This window comes from Electrona antarctica (genome assembly GCF_951216825.1).
Source record: "Electrona antarctica genome assembly, chromosome: 6".
Taxonomy (NCBI): Eukaryota; Metazoa; Chordata; class Actinopteri; order Myctophiformes; family Myctophidae; genus Electrona; species Electrona antarctica.
Genome location: NC_136811.1, coordinates 50,477,450 through 50,494,049, shown reverse-complemented (window position 1 = coordinate 50,494,049; position 16,600 = coordinate 50,477,450). Strand labels below are relative to the sequence as shown.

The 16,600-nt window shown below is 41.2% G+C and overlaps 1 protein-coding gene across 4 annotated transcripts; it reads right to left on the bottom strand.

The window, feature by feature from the left end:
- Positions 1–2,393: 2,393 nt before the first annotated feature.
- Positions 2,394–14,549, bottom strand: LOC306924589 (kelch-like protein 23). Of its 4 annotated transcripts, none has more exons than XM_079503162.1 (14): positions 14,439–14,549; positions 12,620–12,828; positions 12,040–12,174; positions 11,546–11,737; positions 11,052–11,195; positions 9,901–10,069; positions 8,916–9,053; positions 7,528–7,616; positions 6,314–6,383; positions 5,950–6,159; positions 5,631–5,774; positions 5,315–5,501; positions 5,086–5,221; positions 2,394–4,354 (listed from the first exon to the last, which is right to left on the bottom strand). In XM_079503162.1, the coding sequence occupies exons 2-14, from the start codon at positions 12,803–12,805 to the stop codon at positions 4,337–4,339; spliced, it is 1,818 nt and encodes a 605-aa protein (XP_079359288.1). In that variant the 5' UTR covers positions 12,806–12,828; positions 14,439–14,549; the 3' UTR covers positions 2,394–4,336. The 4 variants fall into 4 exon arrangements, with proteins under 4 accessions (XP_079359288.1, XP_079359287.1, XP_079359289.1 ...); XM_079503161.1 differs by lacking the exon at positions 14,439–14,549 and adding an exon at positions 13,449–13,521; XM_079503163.1 differs by lacking the exons at positions 12,620–12,828; positions 14,439–14,549 and adding an exon at positions 12,311–12,333.
- Positions 14,550–16,600: the final 2,051 nt, after the last annotated feature.

Sequence of the window (16,600 nt, the reverse complement as noted above, 5' to 3'; positions counted from 1 at the left end):
TGTAAACCTACATCGGTTCTAACATTCACGAGGGACTCCAGTGTGGAGCGCTCGGCGTGATTACCAAAACCTAACCCACCTTGCTGTGGTACCGTTACAAGAAGTTATACTGTGTTGTAATAATCGGGAGTGTGGGAGCTTGATTTTTGTAAACGGTTTGTATTTTGGTTAGGACTAGAAAGAGTAGAGAGTTTAGCTAGGTTGATAATTTGTAACCTTTTGTTTTCTGTTGATGGTTAGGATTAGCTAGAGGGTTCTGTTTCCATTAGGATAGGTTTAGTCTGTTTTGTTGTTTTCCCTGAGTTGCCCCATACAGCCTTTTTTGTTTTCATTATATATATATATATATATATATAAGTAAATAATCTTTAAGTTGATCTTGTAACCGGGCTCAGCTCGGGAGGGCTCAGCCCAAACTTTAAGTTGGTTGGAAACCCAGAAACTACCGTTATTAGTCGCTTACAGGTTGTCTAGACAGGAGGATATTGATATATATATATGACCGTATTCTATATATATATTCATGATATACCATTGTATTAATTGTATATATATACCCTCTGTCTATTATAAAGCCTTATTGAAATGGTGTAAATAAACACAAATTCCCTTGCCAGCCTTGTTGCGTCCTTTAAGTACCCCTAGATTTATGAAGGAAACGTAACAATTGGTTTTCCTATCACTGAGTGGAATTAAACCAAGGAGGATCTCTCACACTTAAAGACTTGAGACGGTAGACCACTGTTAATGAACTCCATTATAACTTTTAATGATTTGTGAGTTCAAGGTTTAAAGTTAAAGTTAAATGTTATCTAAAATGCCTAACAACACCAACATCTAGCTGCCCTCTGAACACTAGACACTTTACTAGCGGCAGCGGTGGCCGAACGGATAGCGGCGCGGTCTAGATACCGGAAGGTTCCCAGTTCGAACCAGCCGTCCGACACGTTAAAATTACCACCGCTGAAATGCCCTTGAACAAGGCATCAACCACTACGATGAAATGTGTTCTATGAGCAGGGCCTGGCTGGAAACAAGTTCTTGAGCTTAGCCCAGATACCCTGGGTAAATATAGATTTCATTTCATTTCACACAGCGAGTGAGCTGTAGTAGGCCCTATACATAAGAAATGCATTCATTCATTATTTGATCCCTGCGATTAAATCAAACTGGTGTCGTCATCATAGACATTATTACAGTCACCAGGGGGCGCTCTGTACCAAGACGATCTGACGATGTGTGGTCCTGCTGATTGAGCTGAGTAGGAGGACATCCATCCATCCATGGGGAGGTCAGAAGCAGAGGAAGGTGAGGAGGAGGAGGCAGCAGCCATGGCGTCACATTCCCCTCAGCTGTATGGATGTGACAATCCACTGTCTGGAGGTGATGGAAGGAACCCATCATCAGCCACACTCAGCGACAGATACAGGTCCAGTCACCAGTGGGCACCTCAATGTTAAATTAGCATCCCCAAAACGTAAGTCTGTTTTGTAGTTTTTTAAATATTAAAATGTAAGCGTCAATGGCAATTGTAATCTAGTAATAAATATAATTGTAATCTAGTAATATTGGAAATAGAAATCAGATATTGTAATCTAGATCAAATATTGGAATATATACAAATCTTGCAATAGATATCAATTATTGTGATAGTCATACAGACATCTGTATTCCTCTTATCTCTCTCTACTTCCTTTCCTCTTTCACCCCACCCCCTTGTCTCTGTGACCCTGCCCCTTTCTCTGACGACGAGCACAAGTGTATGTTCTTAGATAGCATTTCTGTAGACTTAGATATCATTTGATACAGACTTATAGCATGTTATGTAGACACATCATGGATACATGGTATGGTCACCTCCTAATCTCCTATAAAATAAATTGCTCAATGATGAGAGCCGGTCTGCAGGTGGATTCATGAATGAATGTACAGTAGCCTATATAGACAAAAGCTTAGGCCAATAAAAAAACAACTATACCAAATTTCCCACTTCCAAAAAAGAAAATCCTGTTGGCTGCTGGACTAAACTCTCCAAAACCAATATGCAACCACAAGGTGTTTGCACAGAGGGCCTTCCAAAAGAGAAGGGGATAAACCAATATACAACCACAAGGTGTTTGCACAGAGGGCCTTCCAAAAGAGAAGGGGATTTACAATCTGAATAGATGCTCTTTAAACTTAGTGTAGCTTCGAGTTTCATTAAATATACATTTCTATTTTCTTTTCCATGATGCTGGCATACATTTTTCCCCCTCACAGAATTACAGGACACATGCGCAATTACAGGTTTAAGATCTACAATGTGGGGGGGGGGAAAAGGAAAAGGAAAACAAAAAAGAACCTTATCAAAGGATAAATCAGCTTAGAATGCTTTTATTTGTAAATTCCGTACTTCTATCTTTCTGTGTAGTATAATTCAAGGTCAAGGAGCTTCTTCCATGTCCTTGTGAAGATGTCGTAGTTGTTCTGACTTTGGGAGGAACTAGCCTCACGTGTGTGTATTAATACTCAATAATAGCATCAACAAGCTCAGTGCAGCACAATGTGACACACTATGAGCTTGTATATCTGCTATTTCTGATTCTGAATAGCCAAAGTATTAAAGTGCTTACAATCTAAAGTGACAAAGATGGTTTCCTGGCTTTATTGGGTTAAAGGGGAATACCACACATTTTCAACATTGAACTGTCATGAATACACAGTTGTGTGGAAATAAAGACCCCCCCCCCCCCTTCCGTTTTGCCTAGAACTGGAGGTCATAATATCACTAATCAGTGACATCACGAAGTTGTACTCTACCGTCTGTAGTCCAAAGGGTACACCTTCGTGATTTCACTGATCACAAAACAAGAACTGTATGATTTTCGAAATCGGGGATAGTCACACAAAGAATTGTAATGCTTTTCCATCGAAGGCTGCAAACCTCTATTGACCATATTCACATGGCAGCCATTTTACACTTAGGGTGGGAAATGCACTCTTGTTAGTGGGTTTTCCCAACCTTGAGTATGAAGTAAGAGTGTGAAATGTGGTCAATTATTGATTTTCAAATAAAAATACATCTGGAATTACTTTAGTAGGAATACAAGAACATAAAGTGATCCTGCACATTTATAATTGAGTTAAACGTCTACACACAAAACAAATAATTTCTTTAAATCCCAAATTCAATGTGAATTGTGAAATAATAGCAGCATATTAACACACTTGAATCCTATGTACTTTGTTGATCAGAGTCCCCCAGGGCTCTATAATTGGTTCTCTCCCTTTTCAAGAATCCAGAGGCTTCATGTCACTACTCATACAGGTAGAGAAGCAGTGAAATGCAAGTGTGGTAACAGCAGCAACATCATAACAATCTAGGAGGATGAGGATTTTCTATAGCAGCAAATGGGCAGGGGCTCAGTGTATGGGTTTACAGTTTTAAGTGCAAACACATTGTTTTTCCATATCTTATATCTTGTCTTTGCATATGGCTCTGACAGCTGAAGGGGAAAATACAACTCTGGATAGTCAGTCTATTCCTCCCCTCCTCTACAGTAAATATCTTTATGGACAATAGCCAATCTACAAGCTTGCAACACGTTGAGAGCTTGTAGATCAGGGGTGGGCAACTGGCGGCCCGGGGGCCACATGCGGCCCCCACCTTCACTAAATGTGGCCCTCAGGTTAATGTCACAAGGTTTCAGCTGTTCCACAACATGCAAACATGACCCGCTTTAATTACTTCTAAATTAGTAGCGCATTGCTCAACACAAGTATAATTAAAGGCATTTGAAATTACATAAAAATGTAAATTTTCAGGATTCCAATTCAAAAATAGCAAAAAAATAATTCAAGATTTCAATTCGAATATAGCAAAAATAGCCGATCTACAAGCACAAAACTGCGACGCGTTTTGTGCTTGTAGATCGGCTATTTTTGCTACGACAGTAAATTATGGCCCTAGGGAGTGAGTGTGGAAATATAGTGGCCCTCGCCATCGTCAAAGTTGCCCACCCCTGTTGTAGATCGTCTATTAGGCTATTTTGACCAAATGTTCGTCCCAGAATAAGGACGCCAGGGTTCATGTGGTCAAAGGCCGTCCACACCAAGAATGATAACTAGGTAGAGGACTGTAACTATAATGATGAGAGCATCCCATCTTATAAACAGTGAAAGTAATACTATGTCAATTTCGATGCATTGTTGACTGGCTGTCAGTGTTTCCATTGTTCATGAAATCGCTCTGAAAGAGAACCCCAACCATATTGTTCGGTGTCGTCGGGATACAGTAGTTGTGGTGAAGGCTGCGCCTTCCAGAGTTAAGACGTCTTGTCCAATCACCATGCAGGGTTCAGGAAGAGCTGGGTGTCTGTTGGTGGGAAAAGAAGCAGGGTCAAGACTCAAGGCCAGCTTTGAGAAGGCAAAACAAAAAAACTGAGGATTTCGTTGCGACATAGAAGTGGCAGTAGTTTACTAGTTTCTATGTCAATACAGAGTAAAAACACACATCCGTTTGAAGTGAGGGGTGCTCTGATCATCATATACCAGTGATTCAGTGTACACTTTGTACACTCAGTTAAAGTAACATTGATTTTACAATATAAATTGGGGGTCCCAGAGATAGAAATGCCATTCCGTAGACTAATGCATGTCAAACTGGGGGTCCTTGGAATTAAACAGATTGAGAATACCTGCTAGCAGTAAAAATCATCTCTTATGGGGGTCCCTGGCATATATTTTCAAATGGGGGTCTGCGGGCTAATTCAAATCAAATCAAGCTTTATTGATATAGCACATTAAAAACAATCAAGATTGACCAAAGTGCTTTAAACAATAAAATGTAGAAACAGTTAAGTGTCAATTTGGGGGTCCTTGACATGAAAAAGTTTGGGAGCCACTGTCATATACATCATCATACATCATTCTGGCCAATCACAATATGCATCCTCACTTTTGTCTTGTACACTTTTGTCTTCAATGTTTGTGTTTACACAGACCCTCAAAGCTGGACATAGGAGGCACCCCTCAAAAATGGTACCAAATTGGACCCTTATGGGGCCATTTTACTATGTAATACTACTATGTACTAATGTCTTCTACCTGTGCATATACATCCGCCAGCCTGAGAGAGAAACACCTCATAGACTCATCACATATGAAAAGGTTGGTGGGCAGCTCCCCCACAATTCTCCACGTGTCTCTCTCATCATTGTACCGCTCAATGTCACGGAGTCCGCTACAAGAAGAGAGAAAAATAGCCATCAGAGAAATATCTCGTGTGACTGTGAACAAGCAGCTACCCTTTTCAACATTTCATGGTGCATCTTACCCGCCCAAGACCTGCGAGTCCTCCGAACCCATTAGTACATAGATATTTCCATCCACCACAGCCACACCAGGCCTGAAGCGTCGCTGTTTCATGGGGGCACACATGCGCCACTGGTTGGTCTGTGGGTTGTAGCACTCCACCTTGTCCGTATAAGTATTTGAAGTCAGTTCAGTTGGACAGTCACCACCTATTTAGATAAACAGGAATGAACAGAATAGTACCGGTAACTGTTGGTTGGCTCTACTGTGTGCCCAAACTACAGTGAAGCTGAAGTGAGTATTATGGAAACAAGAGGAATTAAGAAGAGGTATGATACCTATAACGTAGATATTTCCTTTGAGTGTACAGACGGCGAAATCAGTACGAGGAAATTGCATAGGTTCACAGTTTGTCCATATAGATGTTTTAGGGTCATACTTCTTCACCCGGGACAGAAGTACACCGTCTGTCGTAACAGCGCCTACAATAGTGACAAGGGCCCAGGAGGACACATGACAAAACATGAGACATTGAGATAGATTATTTGTATGTATGTATGTATGTAAAACACGTTCGCTAAAAATGTCCCAAACCTTTGTTATGATTACATATTAAAGAACCGGCAGAAACTGAAGATACATAAACCTGTTCCATACCAAAACGGTAGATCAGTCCATCTAGTGCGATCACATCACGGGGAGAGCTTTTACATTCTGATCTGTCGACAGACATCATGGGCTGCCAGGTGTTCATGTCGGGGTCGTACCGTTCTACAAACACAGGGTAGTACCAGTCCCTAGACGTGGGGTCAAGGACCCGAGAGCAGCCGCCCACTGCATACATATAGCCATCCAGCATCACCAGGCCTTGGTCCATGTTAGTTGTGCAAGAAACAAAAAACGGATCATTAGGACTGATGCCCATGGACAGTTGGACACATGTAGCCTCTCCCTTGATTAACCAAAGCAAACCCATAGTGGTTATTTAAAAAATAAAAAGGGCATAATTTGACAGTCTTACCGAATTCACTGCGTGCCACATCCATGGAAGCCATCTGCAACCACGGGCCACATGAAAGGTCACAGGGTTCCTACACATTTTGGAGGAGCGTTTGTGAGGACAGCCATCTCTTGGAATTAGTAGTTATATTTATGCTAACAGATGCATACATTCAAAATCATCATCAGTTGCGGATACACCGGTACAACTGATGTTGGCTTAGTTTTGTCAGCTTTTCAGGATTTCCAGCCAACAGGATTTCTAGCTCGTCATTTGAAGGATACACATGGTCATTTTGCCATTCGGAAGATTATAAAAAGGTGCAATGAGTCCAATTCAGCCAATTCTGAAATTAATGCATTTTTGATATTGCTTTGACCACTGACAATGAACTTCTTATTGCTTTTTCAGTAAGTCTATTTATTTTTGTTCTTTACGGTCACTTTAATTGTATTAGCATTTTCATAATAATGAGTTTTATAATTAACAAAATGCATGATGTACATGAGAAATATAACAATTATAAACATGCATGCACCTTTTACTTTTTTATTTGGTGTTGGAATCAGCAAATAAGACAATGTAGGAATAAAAGTGATGTTCAAGTAAAACCACAACACAAAATCAAATAACAAGTATCATAGTTAGTATCATGGTCAGTATTATACCAACATGATACTGTATCATGTAAGTATTGTGGTCAGTATCACGTTAGTATTATGGTCAGTATCATGGCATAGCAAGGGCATGGCATGAGGCATTTGCATGCTACTAACATGATACTGGCCATGACGTGACCGTGATACTGACCATGCTACTAACATGATACTGGCCATGACGTGACCGTGATACCGACCATGTTACGAACATGATACTGGCCATGATACTGACCAGGCTACGAACATGATAGTGGCCATGTTACTGACCAAGATATTAACATAATAGTGACCATGATACGAACATGATACTAATATGATACTGACCATGATACCAATATGATCAAAATCACTCAGAATCAGAATCCTTAATGGTCGAAACAATATAAGAAATGAATTATAAATGCCAGAATTAGTTGGCTTAGACCCGTTTCTACTTATAATAATGGCCAGGTTATGGCCACGGTTTTCAGAATAGCAAAATGACTCTAAAAAGTTTGGAAACAAATATTTTTCCATACAATATTTTTCATTTTGCATTCTTTAAGACCTGTAAATTCATGAAATCAAATTCCATACTTGCGTAGGATCCCTGAGGTCATAGCGCCGCATCTCTCTACTGGTTGAATTACCGCGGGAATTTCCTCCAGCCACATACAATGAAGAGCCTGCGGTATGTGCAGTATGTGCATAATAATTATGAGCATAATTAAAACAAGTTATGCCTTGATCGTTAAAGAAATAAAGATCTTCATTTCTCAAGATACACTTCCATTAAAAGACAGTCCTACTATAAATGCACAAAATCTGTGTGCATGTAGTCTTGCGTAGCCAAACAACTATTCCACAATCTCTGAATGCTATATATAGAGTCTGGAACTACACCTCCCAAAATGAATGGAAGCTGGCATTTCCATTCACGAAAATAAATTTTAACACATTGTAATTCCCAGGACGTCTCTATAATCACCCCCTGTGGTGCCCAAGATGTCTGGACTGGGTAAGTCCAGACAGACAGTTTTTTTTAATCGTCCAAAAACGCTGGGCACTCTACATCTCTATTCTCAATAAATACATTTGTGTGTTAAAATATCTTTACATTTTATTTTTATATTTCCATTTCTGCTGAGCAGCAAGCTATATATGCCGAGGCTTACTTCCGCTTTATATTTTACTCATGATAGAGCTTCCGTTGCTCCAGACTGTATGATGGAAGCATTTGAAAATTGTGAGAGGCAACAGTCTGGAAAAACGAGACTAGTGTGCATGTGTCTGCACTCCAGTAGTTCACGTATCTTGAGAAGCAGATATGCACATATAATGGCAGATGTGAAAACCCAGTTGCCCAGAACTGCCGATATATGACCGACCTTCAAATAATATTAATGGCTTCATAATTGAACCATCGCAATAATATCCTTACCAAGAATGAAAATGTCCTTTCTAGCACTGCCCAACATTGCTAAAGCTGAGGGGCAAAACATTGTAGGATCGATAACAGGTCTACTCCAGTTGATTCTGATGTCGCTACTCACCTGACACAACCACACTATGACCGCTTACAGGGAGGTTCTGATGACGCTACTCACCTGACACAACCACACTATGACCGCTTACAGGGAGGTTCTGATGACGCTACTCACCTGACACAACCACACTATGACCGCTTACAGGGAGGTTCTGATGACGCTACTCACCTGACACAACCACACTATGACCGCTTACAGGGAGGTTCTGATGACGCTACTCACCTGACACAACCACACTATGACCGCTTACAGGGAGGTTCTGATGACGCTACTCACCTGACACAACCACACTATGACCGCTTACAGGGAGGTTCTGATGACGCTACTCACCTGACACAACCACACTATGACCGCTTACAGGGAGGTTCTGATGACGCTACTCACCTGACACAACCACACTATGACCGCTTACAGGGAGGTTCTGATGACGCTACTCACCTGACACAATCACACTATGACCGCTTACTGGGAGGGGCAGACGTGCCACAAGAGACTTCCATCGATTGGTTCGGGGATCAAAGATCTCAGCGTAGCAACGTTTATAACTTTCATGCACCACCAGCATTACTTCACGTACTGTACAGAGAGATAGAAGATAAACACATGACACTGGTTAATGTGTGAAGATGTGACTGAAATAATTCAGAAAAACATTGAATGCCAAGAATTGACCCGTTTCCTATAGCCCATAAGTCTTTGCGTGTTGTGTGTGCATAACTTCCTCTTGCTGTGTTGCCAGTTTTGCAAGAGAGTGGTCAGGTCTATGAAAACAAGCACACATGAAAATAGCAGATCTGCAGGCAGCCACACAGCAACATATTACATTGTGAGGTTGTACATCTGTTATTTAAAACTATAGAGAATAAATTGAACATTTTTGAATATTTTTAAAACATTTTAACGAAAATGCCCCAAATATTGATGTCCATGGACAATTATATATTAATCTGGGGTTCCTTGACTGGTTTAAAAACATTAGGAAGCAAGCCCAAATAAGGAACTACTGTACACTTTACAAACACGCCCCAAAAAAACCCACAACCAGCAACTACCAATAATTTATTTACAAGCGACTTTGCAGAAAAACAAGCCAAAGGTCGCTTATAATAAGCAGACATGGCAACACTGGCTGAAGGAAATTGAGCACACACACAGGAGTTATAGTTAACTGAAAAGTATGTATAAAAGCTCAAGATATAAATAAAGATTGAATTGTTAAATCAAGTAATGTAAAGTTTATGAAATAACAATTATAAAGCCCAAATAGCAAACTAAACTCTTGGCAATCCCAAACTGCCACAAGAATAGAAGACATACTTTTATTGCCAGGTACTATGTTTACACATTTGAGAAATTGAAATCCCAAACAGAAGAACTGTATTTTGTGGACCATCAGTCAACATGCGTATGTACAGGTTTGTACCTCTGCAACCCCGTGGTCGAGCTCTGCGGCTGTACTGCATTAGATTGGGGTCCTTGGTTTCAGCGATCAGCCTCTGACAGCCCTGGGACTCTTTCACCACATCCAGAGACTCAATCACATCGTGGAGGTAGGAGGGGCTGATAAGAGGCAGACGGATCTGCTCTAGAACCTTCAAAAACAAATACAAACAATAAACAAATAATACATTTCCACATCTGTTGCAAGACAAGGTTAGAAATTGAACATAAACATACTGGCAGACCTGCCAAACTTTGGAAAATGTTTTGATGCCACACTAGTCATAAGTTACTCAACATGTAACAATTTTCAAATAGTTGTATTGATAGTATTATAAATCACAATCAAGCACAATGCATAAATTAAATGAGTAATCATCTACAGCTCATTAACACTGGATCACCAACCAATGACACTAAACACCATTAAGTCAATGGCTGACACACACACACACACACACACACACACACACACACACACACACACACACACACACACACACACACACACACACACACACACACACACACACACACACACACACACACACACACACACACACACACACACACACACACACACACACACACACACACACACACACACACACAATTAAAAGTTTTAATTTCCTATTGTGGTCTGCCATTTTAGTGTAATTAAAGTATTGCCATGCTATCTGATGAATCATTCCGTGTTGATTGGTATGACTTAATGTTCTCAGCTTTTGTGAAATGGTTTTTCGTTTCGGGTCTCAGCATGATAGTAATAGCAGGCCATCACACACCACCTACACTACCACAACATGGTAACACTTACTTTACGGATGAGCACCATTTTCATTATAGGGATATACCTGAATATATTCTGCAGTATTGACATTCATTTAAAAGCGTAATCTGGCTGATGTTGGTTAATTCGGATGATTTCCCAGAGCTATTTATGAACTGTGCATTAACGTGATGTTGTAATGAGTTATGTCATATAAATAAAATCACGGGTGTGCAGACATCAATTTATCTAATACAGTTGTTGAGCATGTTTGTGAGTTCTCACGAGGCCCTGGGTGCATGATGTCACCTTGCACAGCAACTGGTCTCGAGAGATCACAAAGCCATCCGTTTGAGACTGCATACCTTTTCAAAGGTATGCCTGTGGGTAGGACACGTATTTAACCACAACAAAGCCGCCTCAACCACCATCTCCTCCTTGGGCACATCAAGATTCTCACTGGAAAGAATCTGTGTCACTTTCTCCACAGATAGAGAGAGGAACTCTTCCTAGGAGGAGCATAGAGAATACAGTAGATTAGCTGATAGATTACGAGCTGATAGATTACGATTACGTTTCCAAACATCTTGAAGTAGAGGTCTTCGGGTAAGCCCGAGACCCAAAAATAACCGGGAAATTGACAACCCACCTAAATGAGACCCCTATTCATTCAACACTCGAAATAACAATGATTACTATCAGAGATATAGCAACCAATGATTACTATCAGAAGATAGAGCTTTAAACTTGTAACAACAAACATTGGGTCTCATACTTATGAGTCAGTCACAGATTTCTAGGTGAAAAAGCCACAACAGACAAACAACTTGGGAAATGTTTGCATCTTTCAATGTCTGACCTGCCGGAAGACGACACTGAAGTGCGTCAGAATGTACTCCATGCTACGCTGTGCCAACGTCTTACAGGAGTGGGCCTCAGCGAAGCAGTGGATCCCTACACAGTTGGTTTCGTCCATGCGACGCTCCATGTAATGACAGCAGGCCTCTTGAACAGCCATGACATTAAGCAAGTTTGCTGCTGCTAGCAGGGCCTAGAACAAATAAACAAAATATATATTAACATTATTTTTAATGCAGTAGTTTTCAACCTTTTCTGGGGCTTTATGTTTTATAGAAAACATACCATGACATTTTTGTGTTTCCATACATTTCTATCAAATATTAACATTATATTATCATTTCGTGTTTAATTGCCAGTGTTTTGGCAATTATTTGGGGGCCCACTTGCAGTATCCTCATGGCCCACCAGTTGACCCAGACCCACAGGTTGAGAAACACTTTTATTAGTACTAATGCAGGTGGAGGCAATGAATAAGGTTCATGAATACATCACCTGCACATTTGCTGCAGAGATGACCACCTTTGAAGAATAGGCATAGCCCACCAACATCTCAAGACCCAGAGGTTCTACTCCATGGATGGCTACCCTCATCTGTCGGGTCTCCATCCACTCAACGGTGAACATTGCCTGTGTGGGTTGAAAAGGTAAACTGGTTTGTTTTGTAAGCTTTTCTTATTTACATTGTGTCAACAGTTAACAGATTGTATTGTATATATAGCATGATATTTGTTTCACAAATGAAAGAAAATTTTGAATCGAGTACCCTTAAAGGAGAATTCTAAACGCAATTAAACCGATATCCCAGAATGAGTGGTACAGGTGAACATTTTCATAACTCCATGCAGAGTCCACCGCAGCTCAGAGCGTGAGTGGTGGGGTTTTCTGGTAAATCGAACAAAATAAAATTTTTGATCGATAAAAATGTACTGCAAATAGTAAAAAAAAAAAGCCAAAGTAGTTTAGGGATAAGGGGTTTAGCATGGACGAAAATAGAGCCCCTAGTCCAGAATTCTCCTTTAACACCAGGTCAATAAATGTTGCCATTGGAAAGTTGAGGATCATCTGTATTTACCTCAAAGTAACAGCTAAAAGAGACTAGTACATTACGATGACAGGGGAACTCTTTCCCTCCACAACACAGAATCACATCACAGAAAGTGTTGTTTAGACGAAGCCTATTTAGGCCCTCTAACATCGTCGTTGTGTCTCCCATGAACACAAAGTCTCCATTGGCATCAACTGAAATCCTTTCAGCCATGTCTCTCTCTTCGGTAGACCAGCCTATTACAACAGCAGGAGGAGATGGAAGAAATGGTCAGCATTTGTTTGCATGGTACGTTTAATGAATTCATGGGTTGGGGCCAAGTTGAGGACCAAACAAATTAATTAGTTCTACGCCAATCGGACTATTCAAACAAATTGAAACCCCCTCTGTTGAAAAACACCTAGTTTGACACATGCTACTTAAAAGTATGACATTTTGAAAATGTTGCCTTATATAGGTTGTTAATGGTACCCCATCTTTTAGCAGCTGTCACAGAGTTGCCCAAGGGAGTTGGGTTGGAACAAATTGAGAGGTGACAGTAGACACCTTTATGAACACATTTGTGAAGAAAGCTAGTGGTAAGCAATAAGCATCACAGAATCAAATGCTTTATGGTCATGATTCACCAGGAACCTGTATGGCTTGATTCTAGGCTTAAAATAATTTATATACCGGTAGCCTAATTATTTTTGGAAATCTCTATGGGAAAAATAGCAAGCACGGAGCTCAGCAACATGCTGGACATTAACTACATTAAAAGACTAGTATAGCACTACGACTAGCTCTGGTCCATAGCCTTAATTACTGCTCATGCTGCCATTAGAGCTATATTCCAGAGGGTAACAAGACAACTCACCCTTTTTCCATCTCCAAGTGAGTTGTCTGGACATCTCACCCCGAAAGTCCGGACAACTCACCAGACATCTCACCCCACGGTGAGATGTCTTCACTTTCTGGGGTGAGCTGTCTTCACTTTGGGGGGTGAGCTGTCTTCACTTTTGGGGTGAGTTGAGCTGTTTGCGCAAAGAGTGTCTGAGCTCTTTTTTTAATAGTTGACATGTTATTTGTTATTTATGTTGAGAATACGAGTCACAATAACACATTTGACAATAACAAAATAAAGCCTATCTGACTGAGGAGCACTGACACACACACACACACACACACACACACACACACACACACACACACACACACACACACACACACACACACACACACACACACACACACACACACACACACCCCCCTCAATGCTGCATAGAGAGTGAGACTCTCTACTCCTTACTTACAACAGGGTTTCACCGGATGTTGCTGTTAAATAAATAAATAATTAGCGCGTGACTGCGCACGTCTGTAGGAACCGATAGTTAGAACCGAAATTGAATTATTGTAATGGGTACCCGTACTACCCGGTACCCAAAGTAAGCCTACAGACAAGTTAGACAACTCACCCCGCCATGTCAGAAAGTGAAGACAACTCACGGGTGAGTTGTCCAGTATTCGACCAGAGCTACACTAAGACCCTTAACCACAATTGTTTCACTTTCTATGATCACCATTCATTACTGACAGCAGTGCTATAACTGCTAATCTTAGAGGGCGATGCAAGCCAAGGCAAGAAGGCATCTGTTATGTGACACAGCCACGGTGCGTCTACAGTCTAAAACCAAGTGTACACAAACAGACATGCTGCTGCTGCATACAACGCAAACAAAGCCAAAGAAGACATAATAATAATTGATTTATTTATAACGCACTTTACATTCGCGAAAACCTCAAATATAACATTACATAACAATGTTATTATTCTCCTTCAGACGCTCAAACTTAAAAAGTAACAAACCTGCCGCTTCAAGTCTTCAAACTAAAGCGAGGAAGTGAAAACACTGTTGTTCTGTCCTTCTGCTTGTGCTTTACGGCAGACTAGATGCCTTCCGGCACATTGATGCCTCCCACTGGTCGGGAGTATGTCCATTATCACTTCTATATTAGCAGTCGTGTTGCTGCCATGAAATCAAGCACTGCTTCTTTGCGTTTATTTTTTTAGTGGTGCAACCACTCCCTTACGGAGCTATGTGTGTGTGTGGGTGGGTAGGTGGCTGGCTGGCTGGCTGGGTGGGTGGTAGCCGCAATTTGCAACTCTAGATTTTTTTATAATGGGATGAATCTAGAGTTGCAATACCCTCCATTGACTCCCCACTCATCATTTTGCGTTTGCGATCTGCTTGTCTTAAACGACATTAAACTCACCAACATTGCAGCTGTAGTCCAAGCTTGAATTATTCTCTTTCAATCTGCAAAGCTTGTTTTTCATAAAAATCCCCCGTAGACATGTTATGAGCTACTTTCTGTCAAGAAGAAGAAATGTTGGAGTTTGGAAGCGTTCGTTTGTATTAAGGGGTCGCGCTGCTGCCTCCTGCATTATGTGCAAATGCGAATCAGATGCATGCAGGGACGTTCAGTGACTTACGACGAGCGCTTCCAAACTCCAGCACTTAGAAAAAGAATCACTTGCACAGAATTTCTTGACAGAAAGTAGCTCATAACATGTCTACGGGGGATTTTTATGAAAAACAAGCTTTGCAGATTGAAAGAGAATAATTCAAGCTTGGACTACAGCTGCAATGTTGGTGAGTTTAACGTCGTTTAAGACAAGCAGATCGCAAACGCAAAATGATGAGTGGGGAGTCAATGGAGGGTATTGCAACTCTAGATTCATCCCATTGTAAAAAAATCTAGAGTTGCAAATTGCGGCTAGGTGGGTGGGTGCGTCTGAGCACGAAAACAGCATGGTTGTTTTTCACCACCTGTGCGCAACCTAACACACACACAAACACACACGCACATATTAACTGTATATATGATGATATCAGGTGTGCAAGTACAGTACAGTACAGTACAGTAGAGGGTACAGTAGAGGAACCTCCACACGGTAACTCTGTCATTTCTCAACCGCTTCGGACGCGAACCGGCCCGCCCCCCTGGGCGCGTTCCCGGTGGATATTCCGGGGACTCCCCGGGGACCCCCACATGGTTGTCCATATAGGTTGTGATCCTACAGGGTCATAGATATTATTTCTGGTGGACAACCTTTGATGTTATGGCAAATGCAGGTCAACCCCCTTTGCCCCCTGGGTAGGCCTATATGTCGTTTTTTAGGGTTAGGGTTAGTATGGTAGAGTCTACCATACTGTAAAGTGACTTTGCATGTACAGTAGCCTATGTATTAGGGGCAGAAGAAGAATTTGCATAAAATATCCATTTTCATAACACGTTCCAAATTAAGTGTGAAGTAAATTTGTTATTTAATTTTCAAACCGTAGTCTTTCTCTCTGTGTTGTTATTTAGCCTTTCATAGGCTCATTTGGGGGAGGGAGGCTGTGTTAGCAGTGGCGTATGCAGGAATAAATTATTACCTTTGATCTGCTCCTTTTGCAACTTTTGAATTTGAATCCTGAAAAATAACAGTTCTGGACATGTACGATTTCCTTTCCACATTGTGACAGAAAGTCGATTAGCTTTGCAATCACAGGCGAGTATTGAACCTCTTGTGTTGTCACTCATTCACCGTGGCACTACATTGAACATTTTGACGTTTTGTGCACGTTTCTCTCTCCTCAGCAGCAGCACAGTGGCAAAATGGGAAGAGAATCGATTTGTGGCCGTCACCAGCAGCAACGCGGCGAAAATCTTCAACCTTTACCCCCGGAAAGGCTGCATCGCCAAGGGATCCCGATGCTGATGTGGTTATATGGGAAGTGGGAACCCAAGTCGACAAGGTCAGCACAAAATACAGGTACCCCTTTGAGTACAGCACCATCTTTCAATGTTCGGTCCGGGCTGACCAGTGACCAGGAGTCCAAAGGAACCTTTTGTGTCTGACTCTGTAACTCTGAGAGAGTACGTACAGAGTTACAATAACACTGAGAGTGAATAGATTGGGGTCCCAGTGCTGTAGTTTGGTCCAGTGGTTCTCAACCCTTTAAATTTCAAGGATCCATATTC

Excerpts from the sequence above, each read along its gene's own strand:
- LOC306924589 (XM_079503161.1), bottom strand. The coding sequence starts at position 13,482 with ATGTCCAGACAACTCACTTGGAGATGGAAAAAGG. Across the intron at positions 7,617-8,915 it reads TCATAGTGTGATTGTGTCAG|GCTCTTCATTGTATGTGGCT; the intron begins GTGAGTAGCGTC and ends CACATACCGCAG. Across the intron at positions 5,502-5,630 it reads AGGAAATATCTACGTTATAG|GTGGTGACTGTCCAACTGAA; the intron begins GTATCATACCTC and ends TTATCTAAATAG.